This window comes from Lipotes vexillifer, unplaced genomic scaffold, assembly GCF_000442215.2.
Source record: "Lipotes vexillifer unplaced genomic scaffold, Lipotes_vexillifer_v1.1 scaffold1359, whole genome shotgun sequence".
Lineage (NCBI taxonomy): Eukaryota > Metazoa > Chordata > Mammalia > Artiodactyla > Lipotidae > Lipotes > Lipotes vexillifer.
This window is the reverse complement of record NW_006771596.1, coordinates 809,371-836,148: the sequence shown is the minus strand read 5'-3', so window position 1 is coordinate 836,148 and position 26,778 is coordinate 809,371. Positions and strand designations below refer to the sequence as shown.

Below are 26,778 nucleotides of genomic sequence, written 5' to 3'. Positions count from 1 at the left end.
CTTTCCCTTTCCAGCAGGGTGGCCTTCGGCGACTTTGAAATCCCTCCAGACCTCAGTTTCCCCTCCTGTACAGTGCCCCTCTGGGCTGCTGTATGGGTGTGAGCCCCTGAGTGCGCGCCTCGCCTCTCGCAGGCATGAGCAGGGCGGGGCCCTCGTGCTAGGTAACCGAGCGCGATCTTTCCAGAACAACACTTCCACCGTGAGTAGAAGTGCAGAGAAGTCCCACAAGTAGACAGATGGAAGGAGGAATGCGATGCACCCCCTTCCAGAAGATACAGAGTCCTCACCCTGCATCCTCCATCCCTCCGATCTCTGCTTCTGTCATTGTCATTACATCTTCTTCTCTGACCTTCCTGCCTCCCCCTTCCCCCTTCTAAGGATGCTTATGATGTCATTGGGCCCACGGGATAATCTTGGACCATCTCCCTGTCTCAGGGTTCCTAACATCTGCCACATCCCTTTTGCCATGTAAGGCCACATTTCACAGATTCCAGGGACTAGGAATTCTTGGGGAGGTGGCTTTGCCTCCCTGCCCCCACCCCCAGCTCAGTGACGGGCACAGCCCCACCTGCCTGCCTTCCCTTTGGCTCACTGGCTTTGAGGACTTTTTCTTTGCAGCTGTAGATATCCACCCCCTACACCCGCCCTGACCGCACACACGCTTTTAATCAAATTCTGGCACTTTTAGGACTCCCCTGGTGGTCCAGTGATTAAGACTCCGCGCTTCCACGCAGGGGGCACAGGTTCGATCCCTGGTCAGGGAACTAAGATCCCACATGCCGTGGGGCACAGCCAAAAAAAAGAAAAATTCTGACACTTTTAATCAAAATCATATAAAGCAGACCACACAGAGCTATTCCCCCTCCTGGGCAGCCCTGAGGAGGGCAAAAGAGGAGGCTGCCCAAGCCCAGACCCGTGCAAGGTCACAGCCTGCATTTTCCCTACGTTCAGGAATTGGTACCAGTCTCCTGTGTGGCCCAGTGGAGGGCAGGAGAGGCCAGGCTAGGGGAGGGCCTGGGGGCCCATAAACAGCAGAAGGAAGGGACTGAGAACCAGGGCAAGTGGCTCCTGGACATCTTAGGGAGTTTGGGATGAGGTACACGGCATGCCCCTCCTTTTCAATCTTTTCCAGGTGGGTTGGCCAGGAAGGCCAGCGAGAAGGGATGCTGCACAGGGGCCTGTGGGGGAAGCCAGCCCAGATGGGATGTGCCCGTGAGGGTTTCGAGGCAGGAAGAACACTCAGGACGGGACACGTTGGGTCATGAGGCCCCGCAGCACAGGAGAAAACCACTTTCCTAGGGGAGGGGCAAGGACTTGACGCTTCTGGTCCGTGAGGACGAAGGGACAGCACCGCCAGGAACAGCCAGGAGTCCCCCGCCTTTCCCCTTGTCCACGGCCAAGCGCTCTGCTTGTGTCTGATGGGTGACCCTCAAGGTGTCAGCCTTCCCTCCAGTGCAGGCACATACCCCTGCACATCACTGTCTGGGGGAAACGCAGCATTTTCTAGTAGGCACGTTACAAAAGTAAAAAGAAGTAGAGAGATTAATTTTCATAATGCTTTATTTAACCCACTATAAACAGAATATTATTGGGACTTCCCTGGCGGTCCAGTGGTTAGGACTCTGTACTTCCACTGCTGAGGGCCCAGGATCCATCCCTGGTTGGGGAACTAAGATCCTGCAAGCTGCGCAGCACGGCCAAGGAAAAAAACAAAAACAAAAACAACAATATTATCATTGAAATGTGTAATCTACATAAAAACTGTTAATGGAATATTCCACATGCTGTGGTTCATATTGCTTTCCAAAGCCATGTGTATTTTCCACGTACAGCATCTCCCAATGTGGACTTGCCACGTTTCAAGTGCCCAAGAGCCACATGTAGCCAGTGGCTACCACCCTCAATAGCACAGGTCACAGCCACACTGACAGGTGGTCACGCAGGGAATCGTCAGGAGTCCCTGGCCATAAGCAACGCAAACTCAGTGGAACCAGAGGAAGCAAAGAGGGGCTGGACTGGCCTCATGAGACCGAGCTCCATGTGCTGAGGTGAGGGCAGCTTTGGGGAGCAGGACCTGAGATTCAAAGGCAGCCAAGGCCCCTCTGTCCACCTCTGTCTGGGGCTGGCATCACTCTCCCCACCTGACGATGGGGACCCGGTCATAGGAGCTCCAGGCTCACAGCCTTACAGCCTTATAACCAGAGGGAAAGGAGAGCTCTTCCCTGTGAGTTCCCCCTAGACACGATTCCCAGGAAGGACTCCTCGGGGCTCTGTTGGGACCACGAACCCACTGGAGGTCCACAGGGTGCGCGCAATCTGACCGGCCCAGCCCGAGGTGCTGGCTGCCCAAGACGCTAGAATCAGCCGCCTTCAGGAGTCAGAGGGCTGGTGTAGGGACACAGGACAAGGGTCCTGTTCTGGGCACACCCGGCCTGACCCCCGTCCATGCCTGTCCTAACAGCAGCGTGGCCCCCACGCAGCCCAGCTCCACTCACCAAGACACTCACAGGCCTGCTCTCGGCTCTGTCTTGCATAGCCCGTCCTTGCTGTGTGCCCCTTGGCCAGCTGGCCCCAGCAGCCCTTTTGCCCTACCATCCTCACCCCCACGCCTGGCTCCGCTGGCCATCCCACTCCAGGCCCTCACCTTGCAAGCCCACTTTTCCCACAGCTTCCAGAGTGAGCCATCTGAGCGCAATTCCAGGCGTGCCTTCCCTGCACAGAACCTCCCGTGGCCTTAGCGCAGAGCCAGACCCTCATGGGGCAGCCCAGATTTTAGCCTCAAGGCCTGAAATCTGCTGCCACACTCCAGCCACCCCAGACCCAGTGCCCTTCACTGTACCCAGTCAAGCTCCTTGGCCTTGGCTGTTGTTCTCTGCCTGCCTGGCTGCTGGCACAAGGAGCATGGGTGAGCAGGTCGCAATTATAGCTTTAAATTTAGTGGGACTCTTCTTGTACCTCTACTGGAAGCAGCCCTCCTTTGAGAACCAGGACCTCTAGGCCCACAAAACCTAAGGTGGCGGGTACAGAAAGAACAAATTCCCCAAATGGGTCAGGGGGAGTGATGAAGAGCCTTTGGTTCCCAGACCCATGTATTTTACCTTCTAGGGACACAGCATCACCCAGTGGCCATTAAAGAGGACATTGCACCCTGGAGGACACCTGCCCCTTCTATAGGGGAGCATCTTCAAGCTGACAGCTCAGTTGTACCTTCAGGAGGCTGTGTGACCACTGTATAAGGGGGGCAGCTTCTAGGTGGGAGGACTAGTGGATCCCGTGGACCGTGTGCTATCTGCCAAGCCTCCTTTGCCATGAAGGGGCCCTTCGTCTGCGATCGTGTTGTGGAGGATCTCATATCAGTAGATCAGACATTCTGTGGTTCCTCGGTTGGTGGAACAGGCTGAAACACTGAATGTAGGAAAGGCAGATGCGTGCCTGGAATATCAGATGAACTGTTGCCCCTTCCAGAGAGGGAAGGGCCCAGGGTAGTCAACCTGTCACCGAGTCGTGGCTGGTTGGTCTCCTGGAGGAACAGTGTCACACCAGGGGTTTAGGGTTGGTCTCTGATACTGGCAGGTCACACATTTGACAGCAGCAAAAGCTAGATGAGCCTTGGCAAAGGGAGCCTATGCTTTCGGGTGTAGACGCAGCTTCCACCTCCGCCACCACTGTTATTGGTTTGTGAGGGCATCGTGTAAACACTGAGCCGACGTAAGGAGCTGCTGGTCAGTCCTCCACATGCTTATTTAGTGCCTCTTCTCTAGCAGATGGTTTCTCACAGGCAGTAACTCCTCAAACTTGTTCCCATGCACCTGGATTTATCTGTACGCCTCCTCCCCACACCTCTCCTGCCCCCAGTCGTCTTAATCTCTCTCCTTCCAGCTAAGCTATTCACCCCTGTCCATGGTCTCTGCGTACCTTGACCTTTGGGCCACTTCTCTCTCCTCACAAAGTGAGTCACTGGGTGCCCTGCCCCACACTCCGCCTCTTGAGAGGATTTCTCCTCACCACTGTCTTCTGGGGCCACCCCTGAGCGGGACTGCGGTGCAGCAGAAGTCCACTCCCAGCTTGTACCAACCGGCCAAGCTGACCTGTCCGTGGACCAAGCGTCGGTGGGTTTTTGCCCTCCTCCCCAGCCAGGCAAAGGGAAGGCCATCTGTGAGCTGAGAGAGGGGCACAGGGGCATCGGTGCAGGAGTGGTAGGTGACAGGTGGGTCTGGGCCAGCTGCTTCTGCAGCTCGACCTCCTTGAGCCTGATTGCAGATGTCCCACTTCCATTTTATGGTGGATGGCTGCGGGGCCTGCCTGATCTGATGACTTAGCAGCTCTGACAGCATTCAGGTCATGACGGGCAGTTCTGGCCACATGGTCACTCGATGTCCCATGGTCAGATGCTCTGTCTCTACCTATGCCCAGTGACAGGCCAGGAGCTGCCTTTCAAGTGGTGTTTGGTTCTCTGCTGCAGTTGGCAGGACCTTGGTCCAGAGCCCGGGTTCTGGTCTGTGACCCTCCTCTGGGGGTTTATCACACTTCACACAGTGTAACACCTCAAGTATCAGGGCTGCCACGTCACATGGCCTCAGATTCAGGGCTGATTGTGGCCGACTAGCTGCAGAGCCCTTTCTTTCTCTGTCTCCGCTTAAACTATCAGCCTTCTGTTTCATCCAGTAAATAGGTTGGAACAGTATTGCCAAGGGCCGAATATGCTGCTTCCAAATCTGAAGGGGCCTGTCAAGCACTGTGCACCTTTCTTAGCGATAAGAGAAAAAGGCACAATCATTAGTTACTCACTTGAAAGCAGTTGTCCTTGGCTTGTCCAGACCACTGGGCCCCTCACATTTCACTGATGTGGCAGGCCCCTGAGTCTTTTCCTGGTGTACCTCACCAGGACATCCACGGTACTTGCCCCTTTTGCTCGGTGGGTCCAACATGCATGGTGTCATCAATATGGTGAGTCAATATAATGTTCTGTGGTCTGTGTAGACCAGATGGTTTAGGTCTCTTGGGACTGTACTGTGACAGAGGGCAGGAGAATTCACATCATTTGGAGCAAGACTGTGACTGAATACTGTTATCCATCTCATGTGGGTGCAAACTGCTTCTGCTCTTCCTTCCTGAAGGGAATTGTAAAACAATGAATGTCTTCGCTTGGGCTGCCATAACAAAATACCATAGCTTCAGTGTGGGTGGTGGCTTCAATAGCAGACATTGATTTCTCGCAGTGCTGGAGGCTGGAAGTCTGAGATTAGGGTACCAGCAGGGTTGGGTTCTGGTGAGAGCCCTCTTCCTGGCTTGCAAATATCCACCTTCTCACTGTGTCCTCACATGATGGAGAGAGCTCAAGCTGCCGTCTCTTCCTCCTCTTGTGAGGACACTAATATCATCATGGTGGCCCCACCCTCATGACCTCATCTAAACCTAATTACCTCCCAAAGGCCCCACCTCTAAAAACCATCACACTGGGGGTTAGGGCTTTAACATATGAACTTTGGGGGGACTTTCAGTCCATAACAATAAATTTGCCAGACTAATAGCTGCCTACTATGTACCTACTATAAACTGTGTTAATCTGTTTTAGAAGAGATACTATATCCAGCACTTCAGCTGCAATTGTATAACTGAATTTGTGGTAGTCAGTCCACTGCCATCCATCCTGATCCATTCAGTTTTCAGGGATAAGACTGGAGAATTTAATGATCATATGATGTGACTCACATCCTGCGCCCTTTGAGTCATTAAGAATGGCAGTCATTTCTGCCGTTTCCCCAGGATTTGACACTTTTCTTTTGGCTCGTGTGTGTGTGTGTGAGTGTGTGTCAATTTCAAGGGCTTGCACTTGGCCTTTCCTATTACAAATGTTCTCGTTCTATGGATCAAGGAACCACTGTGAAGGCTATTCCAACAGCTAAGTAAATCCATTCCACTTATATGTTCAGGATCCAGGGAAGTGGCCACTGAGTGAATCCGTGGAACTAGTAGATCCCACATAAGGCAGACCAGGGCCAGAACCCTATTTATCCCCTCACCCCAGTATGCCCCTGTGCTAACAGGGGAGCCATGAGAATACATTGGGACCCTAGATATCAATGTCAATTGCCATGAAATAGCCATTGAAATATCTGAATATTATGTGTATTCAGGCAAATAGCCACATGTCCCTATTATATATACTTGCTGTGGTGTTTCAGGGTCCTTCCTTCCTCATGGAGACTCAGTCCCTCTTTCAATCAATGGGTTCTGGACCTGAGAACAGGATCGGGTTTGGAAACTATGCCTTTCCATCTTAACTTTCCACTGGGGTGGCTGACCTTAGCCTTCTGCTCACCCTTTCTTGGCCCGAAGGATACAACACTCTATCAGCTTTCTCCTTAGGTCCCTGTGGGCCAACCCCCTCTGGTTGTCAGTCTTGCTGCTCAGTATGGTAATTATTCCTGCTTTGCTTCTGGTCTCTGCCATTAAGGGATCTGGCATCCCCACTGCTACTAAGGAGTGTAGTTCTGAAACAACGTCTCCTGCCATCAGCTCTGGTCTACAGAGGACAGCCCCCTCTGAGCCTTTCCGTTGATGTCCCCTCATCAGCATGTCCCCTACAGCCTTGGAAAACAGAGTATCCCTCTACTTTTCCAAGGAGCATGGCCACCTTGTGGGTTTTCCAGTCTTACAGAGCAGATCAACATTATTATACCCATTTCTCTTATCCTTTTGATCACTTCCTCCATGGTCTGCCATATAAACTCAAGAACCTCTGCCTCCTTTATTTATTTACTTACTTACTTATTTATTTATTTATTTTTAAAGCTTTTTTAAAGAATTTTATTTATTTTTGGCTGTGTTGGATCTTTGTTGCTACGCGCGGGCTCTCTCTGGTTGCAGGGAGTGGGGGCTACTTTTCGTAGGGCTGCGTGGGCTTCTCATTGTGGTGTCTTCTCTTGTTGTGGAGCATGGGCTCTAGGCACGCGGGCTTCAGTAGTTGTGGCTCATGGGCTCAGTAGTTGTGGCTCACAGGCTCAGTAGTTGTGGCACATGGGGCTTAGTTGCTCTGTGGTGTGTGGGATCTTCCTGGACCAGGGCTCGAACCCATGTCGCCTGCATTGGCAGGTGGATTCTTAACCACTGCGCCACCAGGGAAGGCCTATGCCTCCTTTTTTTAAATTGGAACATAGTTGATTTACAATGTTGTGTTAATCTCTGCTGTACAGCAGAGTGATCCAGTTATACATATATATATATTTTTTAAATATTCTTTTCATTGTGGATAATCATAGAATATTGAATATAGTTCCCTGTGCTATATAGTAAGACTCTACCTCCTTTAATGTGGGCCATTGCTTTTTTAAAGCTTTGAGAGCCACCCCAGCAATGTAATGGAACCCTGTCTTGGGACCCTTGCCAGGGTGTTAAATCCTGCATCACCGGTGAATGCTCCCTTGTCAGCAAAGTCGCCCTTCTCCTTAGAGTCTACCTGCCTTGGTCCAGCGCGTGCAGGTCAAGTCTCCCACTTCCGGCCAGAACATGTTAGCCAGAGCCTGCAGAAACCTCAGCATATCATTCTTTTCCTCCCTCAGCAGGTCCAAGCCTTCCCCAGCTGGCCATTTTGAGATTTGACCTTAGTGCATATGGCCAGGGGGAGAGGCAGAGGCAGGTCCTGAGAAGGACCTACATCATCTCTTTGAGACTTCTGCATTGTCGTCAAGGGAGACAAGGCCTCCTTCTCAAAACAAGGCTACTGTGTAAGCCCAGAGCAGAGGCTGCATGGGAATCTGGGAATTCAAAATTCTCAAGCTCATCTACACATACCTGGAAAGCCAGTCACATGCCTCTCTTTCCAATTCCTTCAGTGATGCCGTGTTGGCAGCTTGAAATTGGCCATGGAGGGAGGACTTACACCATGAAAATCAGAAAATGCTACCAGGAGCTTCCCTGGTGGTGCAGTGGTTAAGAATCCACCTGCTAATGCAGGGGACATGGGCTCGAGTCCTGGTCTGGGAAGATCTCACATGCCACGGAGCAACTAAGCCCGCGAGCCACAACTACTGAGCCCACGTGCCACAACTACTGAAGCCTGCATGCCTAGAGCCCATGCTCTGCAACTGCAACAAGAGAAGCCACTGCAATGAGAAGCCCGCACACTGCCACGAAGAGTAGCTCCTGCTTGCCACAGGTAGAGAAAGCCGGCGCTCAGCAACAAAGACCCAATGCAGCCAAAAATAAATAAATAAATAAATAAATAAATAAAAAGAAAATGCTACCAACCAGGACCTCCATCATCCCTGAGAGCCACTTGTTAACCATTGGCCAGCACACCACTGCCCACACTCCTCCCTCATGGGGCAAGCTTGCCCCCTCTGAAGTTCAAATACTGCTCCCTTACAATTATGTCCCGCATCTGGTCTCCAGCTCTGTTGGCCTTTGGGTGCAGGAGACAAATAATGCCCAGGAGACCCTCCTCCTCTCCCACTTTGCTTTAAATCAAGAGATCCGAGCCTGGCATTTTCTCTTTTTAGTGCATTGTGACACTTATCAACAGCCACTCAGTTGCACAGTCCTTAGGCTGACGTCCCCCCCACCGCCAGAGCCCTTGGCACCAGACATCACACGGGCGATGCCTTCCCTTCCATCAGTGCTCTGCCCCCACCATGGGAATCAGTGGAAGTCTGCCACCAGTACTGCTTCTGCCACCAGTGACGCTCCTCTCCTCTCGTCAGTCCCGCTGCAAACAGTCCACTTCCAGAGCCCCACCTCATTTCTAAGACCAGCCTGGCACCAACTTAGGTCTTAGGAGGAGGGTCCCAGAAGGTCTGTGACGAGGCTTCCAGTGCCGGTCACTTGTGAGAGAGTGTGCTCAGGTGAGGCCAGGTGCATGGGTGTTGGGGTAAGACAGGGTTGGAGGCAGATTCGGATTCAGCAGAAGTCAGTCCCCAGTCTGATCTCACGGGGAGCTCTGGAGCATGAATGGCATCGTGAGTCATCCCTCCTGAGGCCGGGCAGCCTCTGCGCTCCTGTACTGGGCAGTCATTGGCTGGGGGTCCCAGTGGGAGGGCCAGGGCTGCCAGATTCAGCAAATAAAAATTCAGAATGCCCAGTTACATTTGAATTTCAGATAAACAACAAATAAATTTTTAATATATGTTCCCAATGTTGCATGACACACTGTATTTTCTCTGCCAATCCCGGAGGCACATAACCTTCCAGGTATTTCTGGGTGGGGTGACTTCATAGGCTGAAGACAAGTCTTAGGAGAAGGGTCCAGCTGTGAGCTGCTGGCAGCCAATTGGAGCAGCTGGGGAGCAGGTGCAGTGCCCAGCAAAGGGAATCGTGGCAGGTACCAACACCATCTATAATGTGATAGGTTGTGCCGTGAACAGGACCACTGTGTACTCTGTACAAATACAGCCACCGCTGAGTTCTTTAAGAGTTCAGTGATGAGATAGTTGATGTTTTGAATGCTTTATAGTATGCAAAAATTGTTGATTGCTATATATAAAGAGAGTTTTAGTGACATTTGGAGAATGAGATGGAGTGTTTGGATGGGCATCATTTATTTTTCTTTAAAACAAGGAATGTAGGCTCTTGCTCTTGGAAGTTAGTTCACCAACATGTTTTCAAAGTGGCTGCAAAGTCACAAGTGTAGTTCAGCCACCTGGGGAATCCACGTGGGGAGAAGCAGCAGACCTAGCTTGACCAGTGGCACCATTAGCCATGGAGTAAGTCAGAGGGTAGAACAGGGCGTTTCCCTCCATCCTTTCAGACACAGCCCCAACTCTGTCTGCAGGTGGTGGGGCCGGAGCGACGGGGGGAGCATGTAGCAGAGCCCCCCGTGCCGTTGTCACATGGCCATTGCCAGAACCACAGCCTCTGGGAGGTGGCCCAGAAGGGTCAGGGGATCAGGTTCCAGGGAGGCTGGGGGGCCTCTGTTCAATTCCTCCACTCAGGTCTTTTCCCCTGGAGAGCCAGTTGTTAACCATTTTCCGGCAGAGCGCTGGTTTCCATCACCTTGAAGGGAGTAAAGTCCAGCTTCTGCCTCACCTCCTGGGGGCTTTCCTGAGCCACCCTGTTGAGGGTAATTACCTATGGGTGTCCCGCCGTCCCTTGCTTCCCCCTCTCTAGGCTTTCTCATATGCAGCAGAGCCGAATGACTTGTTAGTCCCCACTGTGGCAGTTCGGGTCCATTAGGCTGTACCAGATACCCAACTATCACTGAGTTCTCTGATAGGGCTCATAATCTCACACAATAAATAGGCCAGAAGTGGTTCTCAGCCCAGTACAGTGACACCCTGATGTCAGGCTCTGGATCAGCTGTGCTGGCTGTTTTCGCCTCCCCCTCATGGCTGCAAGGTGCAGCCACAGCACAAGGGGTACCAACAGACCTAATGATGCTCCAGATGCAAGAGGGGTGGGCCTTCTGCTGCCACATCTTCCCTAGGTGCCTCCCTCCTGGCAGCTCCAGAAGGAGTGGGCTTTAGGCCAGATGGGGCCATCCTCCAGTGCTGGGCGTGTCGCCACCTGATCCCCAAACAAAATGGAGGGTCCATGAGCAAGAAAGAAGGGGAACCAGCGGTGGGGGGCAAGAAACAGTGTCTGCCCTCACCCCTAGGAGCAGGCATGAATCACATGTCTGAGGTCAGGTAGGTAGCAAGTGTCCGCCAGCTCCCATCTCCTCCAAGTGCCACGAGGGAGCTGGAACGATGACTTCCAGGTTCCTGGCTCCTCGGGGAGGAGAGACCCCACTGCAGAAGGAGGCTTGAGGAAGGCAGCAGCTCTCTGCACGGGCGCCTGTGTCTTTCCACCTCTAATGTGGATCCCTGACTCTCTTGAACTTCAACTGCTACTCTTCTTTTTTAAATGACGATATAAAATGCATACAGTAAAATTCACCTTTTTAAGTGTACAGTCTGATGAGTTTTGTCAAATGTGTACAGTTATGTAACTGCCATCACTGCCGAGATACAGAATCTTCCCATCACCCAACAGATTCCCTCCATCCCGCCTCTTTTTCTTTTTAATAAATTTTTATTGGAGTACAGCTGCTCTACTATGTTGTGTTAGTTTCTGCTGTACAGCGAAGTGAATCAGCTATGCGTATACATAGATCCCCTCTTTTTTGGATTTGCTTCCCATTTAGGTCACCAAAGAGCACTGAGTAGAGTTCCCTGTGCTGTGCAGTAAGTTCTCATTAGTTATCTATTTTATACATAGTAGTGCATATATGTCAATCCCAATCTTCCAGTTCATCCCACCCTCCCTTCCCCCATTGGTATCCCTACATTTGTTCTCTAAGCCTGTGTCTCTATTTCTGCTTTGCAAATAAGTTCATCAGTACCATTTTTCTAGATTCCACATATAAGCGTTAATATACGATATTTGTTTTTCTTTCTGACTTACTTCACTCTGTATGACAGTCTCTAGGTCCATCCACATCTCTGCAAATGGCACAATTTCGTTCCTTTTTATAGCTGAGTATTTTCCATCGTATATATGTACGGCATCTTCTTTATCCAGTCATCTGTTGATGGACATTTAGGTTGCTTCCATGTCTTGGCTATTGTAAATAGTGCTGCAGTGAACATTGGGGTGCATGTGTCTTTTTGAATTATGGTTTCCTCCGGGTATATGCCCAGGAGTGGGATTGCTGGATCATACGGTAGCTCTATTTTGAGTTTTTTAAGGAACTCCATACTGTTCTCCATAGTGGCTGTATCAATTTACATTCCCACCAACAGTGCAGGAGGGTTCCCTGTTCTCCACAGCCTCTCTAGCATTTACTGTTTGTAGATTTTTTGATGGTGGACAGGCATCCAGCCTCTTGGTGTCAGTCACCTCCTCCACTCCCAGACCCTGGAAACCACTGGACTGTTTTCTGTCCCTTTGGTTTTGCCTTTTCTATATAAGTGGGATCATTGAGAATACAGTGTTTTGTGTCTGTCTTCTTTGACTTTGCATCATGCTGTGCACATATCAGCAGTCTGCCAGTCCTTCTTACTTCTCCACAGCTGAGTCGTGGTCCACTGCAGAGACGTGCTATGTGTCCATTTATTCATTCACTAGCTAATAGGCGTTTGGGGGGTTTGCAGGTTTAGCTACAATGAATGAAGCTGCTGTGAATATTCAATTACGAGCTTTTGTGTAGACTTGCGTCTTCATTTGAGGGGATAAATATCTAGGAGTGGTGCCAGGTGGCGTCAGGTGGCAACTGTATGTTTAACCTTGGAAGAAACCACCAAACTGTTTTCCAAAGTGGGCTGTACCATTTTCATTCCTAATATTTGAGGACTCCAGTAACTTCATGTCCTCCCCAACACTTGCTTTTGGCCATCTTTTAACTTTTATTCATTCTGGTGGGTATACAGTGGCAGACAATTGTGGTGTTAATTGGCATTTCACTGGTTGACTAATGAGGTACATATTTTCATATGCTTACTGGGCATTCTTTGTGAGGTTTTAAAAATTGGGTTATTGGACTTCCTTCGTGGTCCAGTGGTTAAGACTTCGACTTCCAATGCAGGGGGTGTGGGTTCGATCCCTGGTCAGGGAGCTAAGATCCCACATGCCTTGGGGCCAAATAACCAAAACATAAAACAGAAGCAGTATTGTAACAAATTCAATAAAGACTTAAAAAAAAATGGTCCACATCAAAAAATGTTAAAAAAAATTGGGTTATTGTCTTCTTATTGAGTTGTAAGAGTTCTTTATATGTTCTGGACACAAGGCATTTTATCAGATATGGTTTTGCCAAAGCGGTGAGAGTAAAGCTACAGGGATCCTATTAGGAACGTGGAAACATGTTTCTATGAACAGGGTTCACAGCCTTCTGCTCCCACCGCTGAACCCCTGGGCAACAGCCCTCACCCATCACTGCAGACTTCCTGTGATGACACCCCAAGCTCGTCTGGGGCTGGATAGCTCAGTGACTAAGAGTCACTGGAGACAGAATGCCTGAGTTTGAACCTCATATTTGCAGGGTGATAAGGGTAAGTAACTTACCTTTCTGTGTCTTGATGACTGTACCTGGCACAGCACATAAACAGCCATTATTGTTGTTGTTGTTTGTTGTTGTTATTTTCCCAGCCCCATCCATCCCACCTCTGCCACCTCATCTCCCTTCCCCCTGTCCCCCTGCTGTCATAAACCGTCCAGCCTTCCACTGTCTGCAGGACACAGTTGAACACACAGCCCCAACTTTTGGGTCCCTCACATACTGTCCCTGCCTGCCAGTTAAGTCTTATCTACTTATCATCTCATTAATAAGCATTTATTAAGACTTGTTATGGGCCAGGCCTTGCACTGGCCATTTCCATAGCCATATGAAAACAACAGCAGCAACCACAAACAAAGAAAAAACCTAGCAGGACCTGGTGTTCTTGTTAAGGGAAGTTCTTTGACATCTATTAACATTTCTTCTACTTTTCTCCATCTGGTCAGGTTTTTCTTATCTTCCTGAGTCAATTTTGATAATTCATATTATTTGGAAAATCATCCCTTTTCTCTAGATTTTAAAAATTTATTGAAGCAAGTCTTACACATAACTTTCACAAGACATTTGAAGCTCCTCTTTATCTGTGGTTATGTCTCTTTCTTATCCCTGAAGTTATTTATTGGTGTCTTCTTTTATCCTTGATTAGATGACCAAGTGTTTGCTATTTTATTGGTCTTTTTAAAGATCTGGGTTTGGGATTTCTTAATCAAGTTTACTATTGTTTTTGTTTGCATGCTTTCTGTACAATTTGTTTCTGCTTTTATCATTACTGATTCCTTTATTCTTAGGTTTACTTTATCTTCTCTGTGTTGGGGATTTTAAGACCTTGAGAGGAATGCTTTGCTCATTGATTTTCCATTTATTTTTTTGTGAGTGCATTTAAGGGCATGAATGTTCCTTTGAGTATTGCTTTGGCTATTACCCATACTTTTTTTTTTTTTGGCTGCACTGGGTCTTCACTGTTGGGTCTTAGTTGCTGCACGCGGGCTTTCTGTAGTTGCGGCAAATGGCGGGCTACTTTTCGTTGCGGTGCACGGGCTTCTCATTGCGGTGGCTTCTCTTGTTATGGAGCACAGCCTCTAGGCGCGCAGGCTTCAGTAGTTGTGGCATGCAGGCTCAGTAGCTGTGGGTTGCGGGCTCTAGAGTGCAGGCTCAGTAGGTGTGGCGCACGGGCTTAGTTGCTCCGTGGCATGTGGGATCTTCCCGGACCAGGGCTCAAACCTGTGTCCCCTGCATTGGCAGGAGATTCTCAACCACTGTGCCACCAGGGAAGTCCCTACCCATAATTTTTATTTTCGTTACACTCATGGTTATGCATTTCAAAAGGATCTGTAACCCAGCTCAGATTACCTCTTTAGCCCAGATGCCATTTGCAACAATCTAATTTCCTGGGTGTGCCCTCTGTGCGTGTTGGTTCAAGCCACTGTAAGTATCTGTGTTTCTCCAAATGCCTCTGACTTTGTCCTGTTGGCCCCTCTATCTGGAATGTTCTTCTCTGCTGGCCGCTTCCCACTCATGCATTCAGGGCAGCAGGAAGCAGTACTGAGAAATCCTATTCTCCAGAAAACCCCATCAGTCTCTTCATGTTCCCCCAAGACTCTGTAGCTCTGCCAGTATCAGTTTGTATTTGTTATTTGCTTGTTCCTTCCGCTAGATTGTAAGCTCCTTGAGAACTAAAAACTAGTCATTCTCATAACCTCATACTAAGCACAAATTAGGTGCTTAATAATGTTAAATAAATGAGTGATTCAATCCCCTCCAAAGCTCTATTTTTGCTCATTGGTGCTATCATTCTGAGTGTTAATTAGGGCAAGCTTAATTGCTGTAACCAACACCAAAACAGGAAATGGGTCTACAAAGCAGAATTGTGTTTCTGGCTCATATGATAGTCAATGCGAGCGTGAGCTGGCTGAGAGGTTGTCCTCTACATGGTAATCTAGAAATCTAGGCATCTTACATTTCTTGTCTCCACTGCCTCCTAAAGCTTCCTCCTCATCAGCATGATGAAGCCCGCAGAAAGGTAAGAAAGAATCTAGAAAAGCCACTCTCTGTTTGAAAGCCTGGACCAGGAAATGGTAGGCTCACACACAGTGGTACATCTCAGAGCAAGAGAGGCTGAGAATACAGAGTGTCTGGCCAGCCATGCACATGGCGTTGTTATCAGAGTGGGCAAAAGGACGTGGATTTTGGCCCACAGCTGGTAATCTCTACCACAGGCCACGGGTACCCTTCTTCTTACACTTAGAATTCACATTCATCCCTCCCCAAAGGTGATGAGCCAAGATCCCACACGGTCCTTGTATCCAGGGGGAGATGCAGGCGTCTCCACCAGGTGCAAGTAATGCTGAGCTCGGTCCCATCGTCTGGGAAGGAAAGATGAGTCACCATCCATCCTTTCTCCCTCCCTCCAGGACCAGGGGAGTGGGCAGAGTGTCCACAATCCAAATTCCTATTGGGAAAGGGGAAGAATGGAAAACAAAGAAGTGATATCCATAGTGATGATGAAATCTCACCAGGCAGGGACTGGGAAGACCTTGCCCTAGTGGGGACACGTTCCTCCATAGGACTCCAGTTCTGCCCTCTGGGGGAGACTCTGCAGCCCCAGGGCCCACCCTTTGGGAGATTCTTCTTTGACCACTATCCTCTATGATGTAATACCCTTTCACAGCCTACTTCTTTCTGATAAAGTTTTGGGAGCCAAGCATTATCTTGTGGCTTAAGCAATCAAAAGCTTTTTCAGGGCTTCCCTGGTGGCACAGTGGTTGAGAGTCCACCTGCCGATGCGGGGGACATGGGTTCGTGCCCCAGTCCAGGAAGATCCCACATGCCGTGGAGTGGCTGGGCCTGTGAGCCATGGCCGCTGAGCCTGTGTGTCCACGGGAGAGGCCACAACAGTGAGAGGCCTGCATACTGCACAAAAAAAAAAAAAAAGCTTTTTCAGGCCAAGTTCATGGGGGGTTTAGCAATACAATTCCTCAGAAACTTAGGGCATCGCATCTGTTTGCTTTCACTTAGCATAATGATTTCAACATCCATCCATGTTGTAGTGTGTCAGAACTTCATTCCTTTTTATGGCTGAATAATATCCCATTATATTTCATAATACTTTTCTTTTATCCATTCATCTGTTAATGGAAAGTTAGATTGAGCCTACCTTTTGGCCACTGTGAATAATGCTACTATGAAGATTAGCATACAAGTATATTTTTTAGTCCCTATTTTTAATGCTTTGGGGAATATACTTTAAATACTTTTGGAAATTGTTAAGCCATTATTTCTTCAAATACTTTTTCTGCCTTCTTCCATCTCTTTTCTCCTCGTGGAACTCCTACAATACTTACGTTGGAATGCTTTATGGTGTCCCACAGGTCTCTCAGGTTCTGCTTATTTTACTTCATTCTTTTTTCTGCTCGGCAGATTGGATAAGTTCAACTGCCTCATCTTCTTGTTCACTGACTCTTTCTTCTGCCTGCTCAAAACAGCCCTCTAGCATTTTCTTTCTTTCTTTCTTTCTTTTTTTTCATTTTAGCTATTATACTTTTTAGCTCCAGAGTTTCTGTTTGGTTCCTTTCTATAATTGAAATTCTAGGGAATTGTCATTCCCTGTTTTTTCATACGTTGTTCTTCTAATTTCCTTTAGTTCTTTTCCTGTAGCTCATCGAGCATGTTTAACTTAAGTTTTTTGACTGGTAATTCCAATGTTGATTTAATGTGTTTGACTAGTAAATTCCCGTGTTCAGGTTTTCTCAGGGATAGTTTCTATTGATTTTTTTTCCCTGTGAATGAGCTGTATTTTCCTGTTTCTTTGGATGCTTTCTCATTTTTTGTTGAGTACTATATTGTGGTAACTCTGGAAGTCAGATTCTCCCCCTCTGTAAAGATTGGTTTTGTTGCTTGTTGAGGACTGCAGTTGTTCATTTGTATAGTGACTTATCCAAACTTTTTTTTTTTTTTTGCATAATCTGTATTTCCTGTTGTATATGTTCACTGAAGTTTCTGTTCTGATTTCTCTGCAGTCAGCCTGTGACCTGACAGAGAAATCCTTAAATGTCTGGATCCAAAAAACAAAACAATACAAAAAATTTAAACTGTTATGTATGTCTCTCTAACTCTTCTGCTAAATGCCACCAGGGAGGCTGCTGCAGACTGAGGAGGATGAAACAAAGGCAAGCTCCGTACTGAGCCCTCAGGGAACCACCAGATCAACCAAAATACACAGCCCAAGGTCCTGACTGCCCAAGGAAAATGGGTGCCATTCCCATGGCCATGGTGGGGAATGGGGGTGGTAGCTGGTTTGTGTCCACTGCTCACTTACAAGCCATCAGCAAACTCTCCTTTCATCAAGCACTCCCCTGGTTGCTGTAAGTGTCCAATCAGGCTTATTTTGATCATTTTTTTCTAGGGTAGTGGTTGTTTTGGTGGAGGGACTCATCTCTGGAACTTCCTACTCCACCATTTTCTGTGATGGCATCCTCTTTCCAGACAATAAGCTTCATTGATTTACTGTGGGAGTGGCATCCAACAGGCTGTGCCACCCGTCTGTCTCCTTAGAACACCAAAATAATCAGCAGGCATGGGGGTGGGAGTTTGGATTAGGACCTGCTATAGTTCTAGAGCTTTGGACGGCCTGTATTCTAAACTCTGACCCAGGGGCTAAAGCATCCTTTGGTAGTAAAAATAGCTACAAATTATTGAACAACTTGTATTGCCAAGAGTCTTATCTACACTATCCCATTGAATCTCCTCAGTAGCCCTGTGAGGTAGGTAAGTTGTTACCTCCACTTTACTGATGAGGAAGCTGAGGCCCAGAAATTAAGGGACTTGCCCAAGTCCTACGGCCAGTGAACTGCAGTTTTCAGACTCAGGCTGGTGACCTCGTGTTCCTGTGTCACCCCAGCGTTATCCTGCCTTCCTTGCAGGGGTCCTGGATGATCCCACAGCCTGCCTCCCCGTCCCCAACCAATGTGCAGGACACTCCCTGTTCCTCACCCACCCTCTTCCCCTACCCCTCCCATGGCCACAGCCTTTAGGTGTCCCCATGAAACCTGGCCCCAGGCCTCCAGGCCCACCTGCTGTCAGAGGCTGCACCATGCCATGCAGACCTTGGCGGCTGCTGCTGTCCCCAGCCCCACCAGCTGACGCTGAGGTCTCTGAACATCTCCAGCATGGAAGCAGCTCCAGAGGCTGTTTCCTGACCCTCAGCATGTACTTGGCCCTGAAGGAGCCCTCCCCCTCTAGTCAGGAAGACTAATCTTCCAGTACACCTGGAGTCAGGCTGGGCTGTAGGCAAATCCTGGGCAAGTCACTAATGGCTGTGGTATCTTAGAACTCCCTTAACTCCCACGGGCCTCAGTTTCCCCACATTTAAAATGACTGCCCTGGGCTTGCAGGCCAGTTGTGATCCACATAAGCATCTAGCACAGCAGGCAGCATGTGGAAGCCACTGGGTACTCACTAGCTGTGGTTATCATGACCCCAGCCCTCTCTGCTGTCTCTTGTCTCCTCTCCCCGTTACCTCTATCCCTGACATGGCCACATTGCCTGACACCCTCTCACCATCAGGCCCCTGGCCTGCCCTTACACAAGGGCACAGCCAGTCTCCAGTCAACCCTGCTGTAGGCAAACACATGCAACACCATGCTGACCTCCAGGCCCCATTGCTTCAGGTCAGGGAGTGCCCACACTGTTGCCCAGCTGGTGCTGAGGGCCGTCAGGCCATTGGGGAGGGGCTGGCATGCTGGGCTCTCCAGCTCCCATCCCCACTTTCTTTCCCACTGGAATATGGGGGCCGGCAATTTGACACATTTAACTCTGAGCCCACATCCTTCAGAGTCTGGGCATCAGAGCCTCTGTGCAAAAATAGCAGATAAGGCCCAACCTTTTCATTTTTTAACCTGATTTTAAAATAGTACTCCATTAATACACATTCATTGCAGAAAAATTTAGGACATACAGATAAGCAAAGAGGAAAATTAAGTCACTCATATTTCCATTATCAAGATAACTACTATTACCATTTTTCTGTATTTCCTCCCTTGTGTATATTACATATAATATACATATACATGGCAAAAACGAATCACACTATATTTTATAACTGTTTTTCCTCTCTATTTGTCTTCTATTGCTATGTAAAAAACTACCTTGAAATTTAGTGGCTTGAAAAAACAAACCTTTATTATCTCACACTGTTTCTGTGGGTCAGGAGTCCAGGAGTGGCTCAGCTAGGGTGTTCTGGCTCGGTGTCTCTCCTGAGGTTTTAGCCAAAATGTTGCCTGGGGTGGCATCACCCGAAGGCTCGACGGTGGCTGTTGCATCGGCTCCCAAGGTGGCTCGCTCACCTGCCTGGCAAGTTGGAGATGCCCATTGTCAGGAGCTCTCAGTTTTTCTCAGTGGACCTCCCAGTAGAACCTGAATGTCCTCGTGGTCTGGTGCTGGCTTCCCCCAGAGTAAAGAATCCAATAGAGAGAAAAGCAGAAGCCTCAATGTCTTTGGTGGCCTAGCCTCACAAGTCACACTCCGTCATTTCTGCAATAGCTCATTAGTAACATAGGCTAGACCTATTCAGCATGGGTGGAGCCTACCCGGGGGGTTGAATGCAAGACATGGGGCTCATTGGAGGCCCTCTTGGAGGGTAGCCACCACATTCTCTTTAAACAGGATGTCATGAACATCTTTCCATGCCAATAGAGGCAGATCAATCTTACCATTTTAAATGACTGCATGTAAATGTAGCATAATTTATTTAGGCAATTTCCTAAGGTTGGGTGTGAGGATTATGTCCCATTTTTGGATCCTACAAAGAGTAACCTGGAATATCCATCTCCAAATTTGTCAGATTATTTCCTAGAGATAAATTACAAAGAAAATTAAATCATGCCTGTCAGTCAGCTCCTTGAGCAACCAAGAGATGAGGGTACCAACTGGGACATAGAGAAAAGTCCCTCTGATGCCCCACATCTCTCAGATGCCCCACATCTCTCTCTCCCTATTAAGTCAGGAGCTCACTATCTGCTGAGACATCCTAGCCCATTGTTGTGCAGTTCTGGATTTTTTTTGCGGCGGGGGAAAGTCTAAGCAGAAACCACATTCATTCAACCTCCTCAGGACAACCCTTGAGATATTGAAGACTCTAATTATGTCCTGGGCATCCCTCTGGAGCCATTGTCTCTGAGGCCCTCCCTCTCCTGGCCCCTCTTCTCTGGACAGGTCTATCCCTTGCTACAGGGATCCTTGACCCCAGCCCAGTGTTGACCCTCTGGTGTCACTCCCTCACCTAAACAGGAAGCGGTGAGACAGGGCACACCTCTTGTGGTGGGAGCACAGGAGAGCTGGCATGATGCATGAGAGTCTGGCTCCGGAGGATTAACTAGTATGGGGAAGTGGGGCTGTTGGATGCCTTCCTTCCTGCCCTCACAGGTGCTGGGGAATGCAAGGAGGCGGCCCCAGGAAAGGGCTCTGGTGAGCGGTGCTTGCTGGTCGAAGTGCAAGCCAGAGAGGACACTGGAAGTCCAGCAAACAAGAAAGGGTCCCACTGATCTCTGCCCAACCCTGTCCTCTCCCACTTCCCAGAGGACAGAGCTGGAGGATTTTGATCGTCTTCTCAGTTGCTAATCTCTGCCCAGCCCTGTCCTCTCTCACTTCCCAGAGGACAGAGCTGGAGGATTTTGATCATCTTCTCAGGTGCTATGTGCCTGGACCAAGAGAAGAGCAGCTGCTTCTTGGCCTGGCTGGTCCAGAAGGGCCCCAACTCCAAACCCAGGGGTGAGCCCTGCCCACCCGTGCAAACAGAGGCTCAGAGCCAGGGGCTGGGGGGACAGTGATCTGTCACATGTGGGTTTGGTGAAGCCCTTTTGGCTCTATTTTGGGAAAGGGATCAATCATGTCAAGGGCTTCCTCAAGGATGACCACACTGTCCATTGGTGGGAGAGCCTGGCATCCTGTCAAGCTACCACTCCCCAACCCTGCCCACTCCTGAGCTCTTGCTAACTTTAGCAGTGCTCGGCAGCTTCTGGCAGGTCCAGGCAGGACAGGTTCACTCCCAGGCAGGGAGCTGGAAGTGGGGAAGGGGGATGGTTCTCAAAGCGAGCTCTGGCCTGGATTTTGCAGACCCAAAACCCAAGGATGACCTTCCCCACCTTTTGAGGCAGGTTTTGACGATTTACAGTTGAAGACCCCTGATGAAAACAAGCATTTTCTGCCTGGTCGGGGCAGATGGCCCTGGGTGGGGGTGGGGCCAGTCATCAGGGCGGTGCCCTGCCTCCATCTGCTCCCCCTCACTTCCCCACCCCTCCCCCACCCTCCAGTCCTGCCTCTGCCCAGGGCCTGAGCCTGGCTCTCAATGACCCAACCTAGGTCTTTCGTGCAACACCCCTGCCCCCCACCGTAACCAATCCTGCCAACCTATCCTGACTGGCCACACGGCAGGGCTCTGAGGGTTCAGGAGAGGAGTGGCCCAGGAGGTCCCTGCCCTCTGCAGCCCTGCTTCACGAGGAGCCTGCCTTGCTCAGGGCCTCAGGCCTGGCCTCCCAGCCACCAGCCTGTCTCCCCTCCCAAGTACAGGACAGGCCCCAGGTGAAAATTAGCCAGGGATCCCCGTGGTGCAAGACCAAGCCCAGACCCTTCGACGTGCATGGGGCCAGCCCCTCAGCAGCCCCGCCCTGTCTGCCTGGCTCTGCAATGTGCTTTCCTGACCTGAGCAGCATGATGACTGCCCGCCCTGGCACATCCAAGGACTGGAGCGCATATAGAACGGTTCTGCCCCCTCCGCAGAAACTCTGGGCAACGAATCCCCACCCCGGTGGGCTGAAGGCATGGGGCACCACCCCACAGCCCTCCCCCCGTGGCCCTTGTCACCCCTCACTCCAGGCAGGCCTCCTCTGCCCTTTTGGCCCTGTCTGACCCGGTGGCGGTAGGCTGAGTATTTCAACAGCCAGCTGCTGAATACTCTCTGCAGAAGCCCTGGGCGGCCTGCGCGGGTGAGCCTCAGACTCCCGGCCTGCAGTCCAGCCCTGCGCCTCCGCAGACAGGAGTGTCTCTACCTCCCCGCAAACCTACCTTTTGGCGCCTCAGAGAGATGGCGATGGAGGCCACAAGGAGCTGGGCCCAGACAGCTTTGAATCTGGTAAGGGTCACCCCAAAGCCAGGGCAAGTGGTCCCCAGGGCCACGGCTGGGGCAGGTTCTTCCTGTGTGGGTAGGGCAAGTGGTTTGGTAGAGTGGAGGTTAGGGGGAGCTCTGGACCCCTTGGAAGGAGGCGCAGAGGTGCGGAGGCTAAGAGGCAGCTGGTCCCTCCCAATACCCACTGTCCAGCCTCTCCAGGAGGGGTCTCCAGGGACAGCATCTTCTAGGGGACTTGTTCCTGGGACTGACAGTGCTAGGCTGTCCCCTGCGCTCTGGCCTCACTATTCAACTGCTACTTGGCATCCATCTCCCCTTGGCTAACAGACACGCCAATGTGCCTGCAGAGACCAGGCAGATTTCCCCAGCCCAACCTACCCCTTCTCAGTCTGCAGAACGTCCCCTCCTAGCGCTCAGCCATCAGTATGAGGACAGTCCTTAAGGGCATGGGTCTGGACAAGGCCATGGGCTGTACAGGTTGGAAGCAAAGTGGGAGGGGCCAAGCTGGTTGGGCAGAGATGACGGGGGCTGGTGGGGCTCGGCTGGGGACACCTGCCCCATTTATGCCACAGTCAGTGCTTTGGGACCCTGCCCCAGGGGCTCAGGAAAGATAGCAGGACATCCTGTGGGGCTTCTATTTGACAGGGAAAGGTCTGAGAGGGCTTCCCACACCTGCACAGCAGTGGACGGGCCCCAGAGGGCCAAGGCATGGGGCCCCTGGGCAAACGCTGGGTGCCCCGTGAGCTCCAGAACCCATCCCAGTGTCCTGGAGAGCACTATGCGCCCTGCGTGGGTCCAGCTGCAGCCATGGGATGGCTGTGTACACACAGTGGGTGACCCTGGGCCAGTTGCCGCATAGTTCTAGGGAAGTGTGTCCCCAACCCGCCAGCTTCAGACCCTCCTGGAGAATCCCAGGAGAGCCAGGATGGGAGGACCCCGTAAAGCCAGAGGGCACTGGGCAGTCTGGCTCTTCTGCAAAGCCCCGGGCCGGGGCACCAGAAGCCGGAGTCCTGGGGGGCTGTGGCACTGTCAGATGGTGGCAGTGGCCCTGCCTGGAGAGTAAGAGTTGCTCAGGGAGGAGACCCCCTCCCACCATGTTTGGGTGCAGCCGTGAGCCCTGATGCTGTGTCCTGTGACCTCCTGGGGAGCAGGCAGGGGTACAGCTATGGGGGCAGGGCTGGGGGGACAGGCTCTGTCTGTGCTTTGTTCTTCTGTGACCTGGGGGGACAGGTGGCTTCTTGGGGCTCCTCAAGCAGCACCCCGCAGTTCCTAGGCTGCTCGGCAAGACTTTAAGCCAGCTTGCACGGACACCCAGCCTGCGCTCAGGGAAGGGCTGGGCAGCCCAGCGGGGTAGGGAGGGGAGGTGGGCTCAGAGCCAGTACCTGGGTTCAAAGCCAGCTCTGAGCCGTCTAGATCTGTGGCCTTGGAAAGGAAGTGGAGATAATAAAATGCTTGGGTTCCAGGGGGATTAAGTGTAAGGGAGAACTGGGGATGCCCCAAGCGGGGCCTGGTGCACAGTGCCTGCTTCTGGGGATGTTCCCACGGGGTCTGTGAGGCAGGCCTCTGCCCTGTGACTTGAACCCAACTGGCGTCCGCCTAGACACGCAGCCTTGGGGGTGAGGTCGGAGTGCCTCCTCTCAGGGTTGCAGGCTAACTGTGGTGTCTGCAGACCCCAGTGCACCCGAGAAAGGGGCTTGCACCCACCATGGAGGACGCTCCCCACTGCCTCAGGGGAGGGTTTCTGGAGGCCCGTGTGAGCCTGTGGCCGCCTGGAGTGTTGGACTGCAGCCATGGAACCTTCCAGCACCCTTCCCAAACTGTGCCCACATGGGCCTGGACACAGAGGGTGAAGCCATTGGGTCATGGCCCCTCATAAGTCCAGGCTCGTGGCCACTGGCTGGGCTGCCATGACGGAGAGGGAGGGAATGGAGCCCAGCGGGGCCTGAGGGCTGGACCTTTGCAGGATCAGCACCGCTTTTGTTAAGAGCCGTGATGTCTTACAGTTCTGTTTTGGGAGAGGTGCCGGGCAGCCTCTTGAGGACTTCTGACAGCGGCCCTTGAGTGCATGGCTTTGGGTGCTGGCCTCACTCTGTGTGCTGGCTGCAAGTGGCTGCATCTAGAAGATGAGCGGGTGCCGGCCCCTCCCCCGAGCTGTGTCAGGGATGAAAGGCAGCTTGTGTAGTGCACTCACCTCAGAGCCTGGCATATTGGAAGGATTCAGCAAATGTTAGTGTTACTATTCCTTCCTGGCACATTTTACTTGAAAGTGTGTGAAAGAAACAGAGACGAGGCCAAGCTGTAGGCATGGGCCTCTGAGGACAGCCTGGATTGTTTCACAGAGCGTGAGGGCCTCTCCGGGGGTATGTCCTGCCGGGACAGCCTTGGGGTGGGCTGCACCCTCACCCCATCTGGGGCTGTAGCTCACCCCAGAGCTGCAGAATGGCTTAGCAAATACTGGTGTTTGACTCTGTGTGTCTTGTCGTAGACTTTGTCAGCCCCATCCCTTTGTGACCTTCCCTGGGTTTAAATTCTAAGTGTGAGGTCTTGGTAAGAGAATTCGCTCCTAAGTAAGGATCTGTATGCATTAGGAATGCTTTGGGCTGCAGGAAACTAAAAACCTGACTGACTGTGTGGCCTTAAGTGATTAGTATCTATTCCCACAACCGGCACTTGGAGGTGGGGGGGTCCAGGGTTGGCTCAGCACATCAGTGATGTCATCAGGGCTGGGCTCACTCTGTCTCTCTTCTCTGCCATCTATAATATGCTAACAGCCTTTTCTCTTCAACCTTGTCTCCTCGTGGTTCAGGATAGCTGCTGCAGTGCCGGTCAACACACCCTCATACAGCTGTGTTCACAAAGTTAGAGGTGTGCTGACCTTCCCAGAAGGCCCCCCTCCTGCTAAAATCAGGCTTCCCTTCACCTGACACTGGCCAGAACTGGGCCACATGCCCGTCTCTAAACCAAGTCACCAGCAAAAGGGGATAAGATAGCTGGGCTTGGCTTAGCCCAGTCATGGGCTGTCCCCTGGGCCTAGGAAGGGGCTGTCTTCCTTTGATGTGATAGCTCCCCAGGCCCCCAACAAAATGTGAGCTCTAAAAACTGAGGAAGAAGGGGCAAGCAGCTCTGTTGTCTCCTGATTGGAATTCAGAGCATCTCCACCCCGCGAGCTTACATGGAAAACTGCCAGCGAGAGAGTATGAGTTTTTTGAAGAGTGGACCCACGGCTTTTATTCGAGTATCCTCCCTTTTCTTTTTGGTCCACATATGTAGGGAATCAAAGTGGTCTTCTCTCCATGAACACGTGCTATTGTGCAAAGGGGAAAGGGCAGCCACACCACTGTCCACACGCAAGGTCAGAGCATGGTCCCTGCTTCCGGGGGACTAGTGAGCATGGGCACGGTGTTTAAGCCCAATGTCATGCCACCATGAAGGGATGAGCAAGCGGCCACTCCCCCAGAGGGTGCGGGAGGAGGACCCAACGCAGGCCGTCCATACTCGGGAATGGCGATATCGAATCTGAGCTTTGTGTGCCAGTCTCCCTCCTGTCAATGTATAGGGACCTCTCCTTCCTCTGAGGGCCTCAGCGCCTTCCAGGCTATGGTCTGCCATGCTTTTTAGTCCACCAGACACCTCTAACTAACTGGTTTCACCTCTAAGTAGTGTGTCTTGACCATCACTTATGAACATGTGTACGCACTGGCCCACTAACTCCCTTAGCATAGATCCCTAGAGGTATAATGATCGGATCTTTTAGACAGTAACGCCAGCTGCCCATCGCCCTCCAGGCGGGCTCCTCCAGCCCGTGTCTCACTCACTCTCCTTGTTAGCGCCACCCTCCTCCCCTGGCCTGGATCAGGGGTACAAAGGGAGGTGCCATGTCTGCCCTCTGCCCCTCACCCTCCAACACGCCCCAAGCTGCATTTGTTTGGAAGCTGGTGTTGGAACTGTGCTGTCTTAATTTTTCAACTGGTTGTGACTGTGGTAGTTTGAACTGATGGGCCATCCTGGACCCAGGGTCAGGGGGCAAAAGGAGACCATCGGTGTGTGGGGGAAACATACACTCTGTGGTCCCCCTTCCCCGTACTGCACAGCCCCTCGTCTGCCCAGCTGTTCCCCATCTCCCTCCCTGTGCAGGTGGAACAGATCCTGGCGGAGTTCCAGCTGCAGGAGGAAGACTTGAAGAAGGTGATGAGGCGGATGCAGAAGGAGATGGACCGAGGCCTGAGGCTGGAGACACACGAGGAGGCCAGTGTGAAGATGCTGCCCACCTACGTGCGCTCTACCCCGGAAGGCTCAGGTACTGCGGTCCAGGGTGGGGCAGGGAAGGGACTTACATGGGAACCAGCAGGTCCTCATCCAGAGGTAGCTCTCCCCTGGCCCCAGCAGGGAGAAGTGCCCCAGGCCCTTCCTAACAGCCCTGACTGTCCCCAGCAGCCCCGAGTCAGCTCCCCAACATGCTGTGCCCCAGACACCAGCCAGGTCTCACCCTCTGCTCTCCTGGCCCAGCCCTGGGGCCTTCAGGCTCACTCTGGCCTCAGGAAACTGGCTCTCTTCATCTCACAATGAGAAACTGGTTTCCCACAGTCATTTGGGGGACTCGCAGCCCAATCCTGAGTCTGGGCCGTTTTCCTAGGTCTTCAGGTGGGCCCTGGGCTGGGGGCGACCTCAGCCCAAGACAAGGGATTCCTGC

General features: G+C 51.3%; 1 protein-coding gene across 2 annotated transcripts in view; it reads left to right on the top strand.

Annotated features, from left to right (window-relative positions):
• GCK (glucokinase) overlaps positions 1-26,778 on the top strand; it is a 48,604-nt gene that overhangs the window by 10,758 nt on the left and 11,068 nt on the right. The window contains exons 1-2 of one of the 2 annotated variants that reach the window (XM_007446993.1): positions 22,047-22,094; positions 26,223-26,385. In XM_007446993.1, the coding sequence (XP_007447055.1) occupies positions 22,047-22,094; positions 26,223-26,385 (211 nt within the window). Of the gene's footprint in view, positions 1-22,046; positions 22,095-26,222; positions 26,386-26,778 lie in introns of those variants that run through there. The other variant, XM_007446992.1, reaches the window with a different exon arrangement.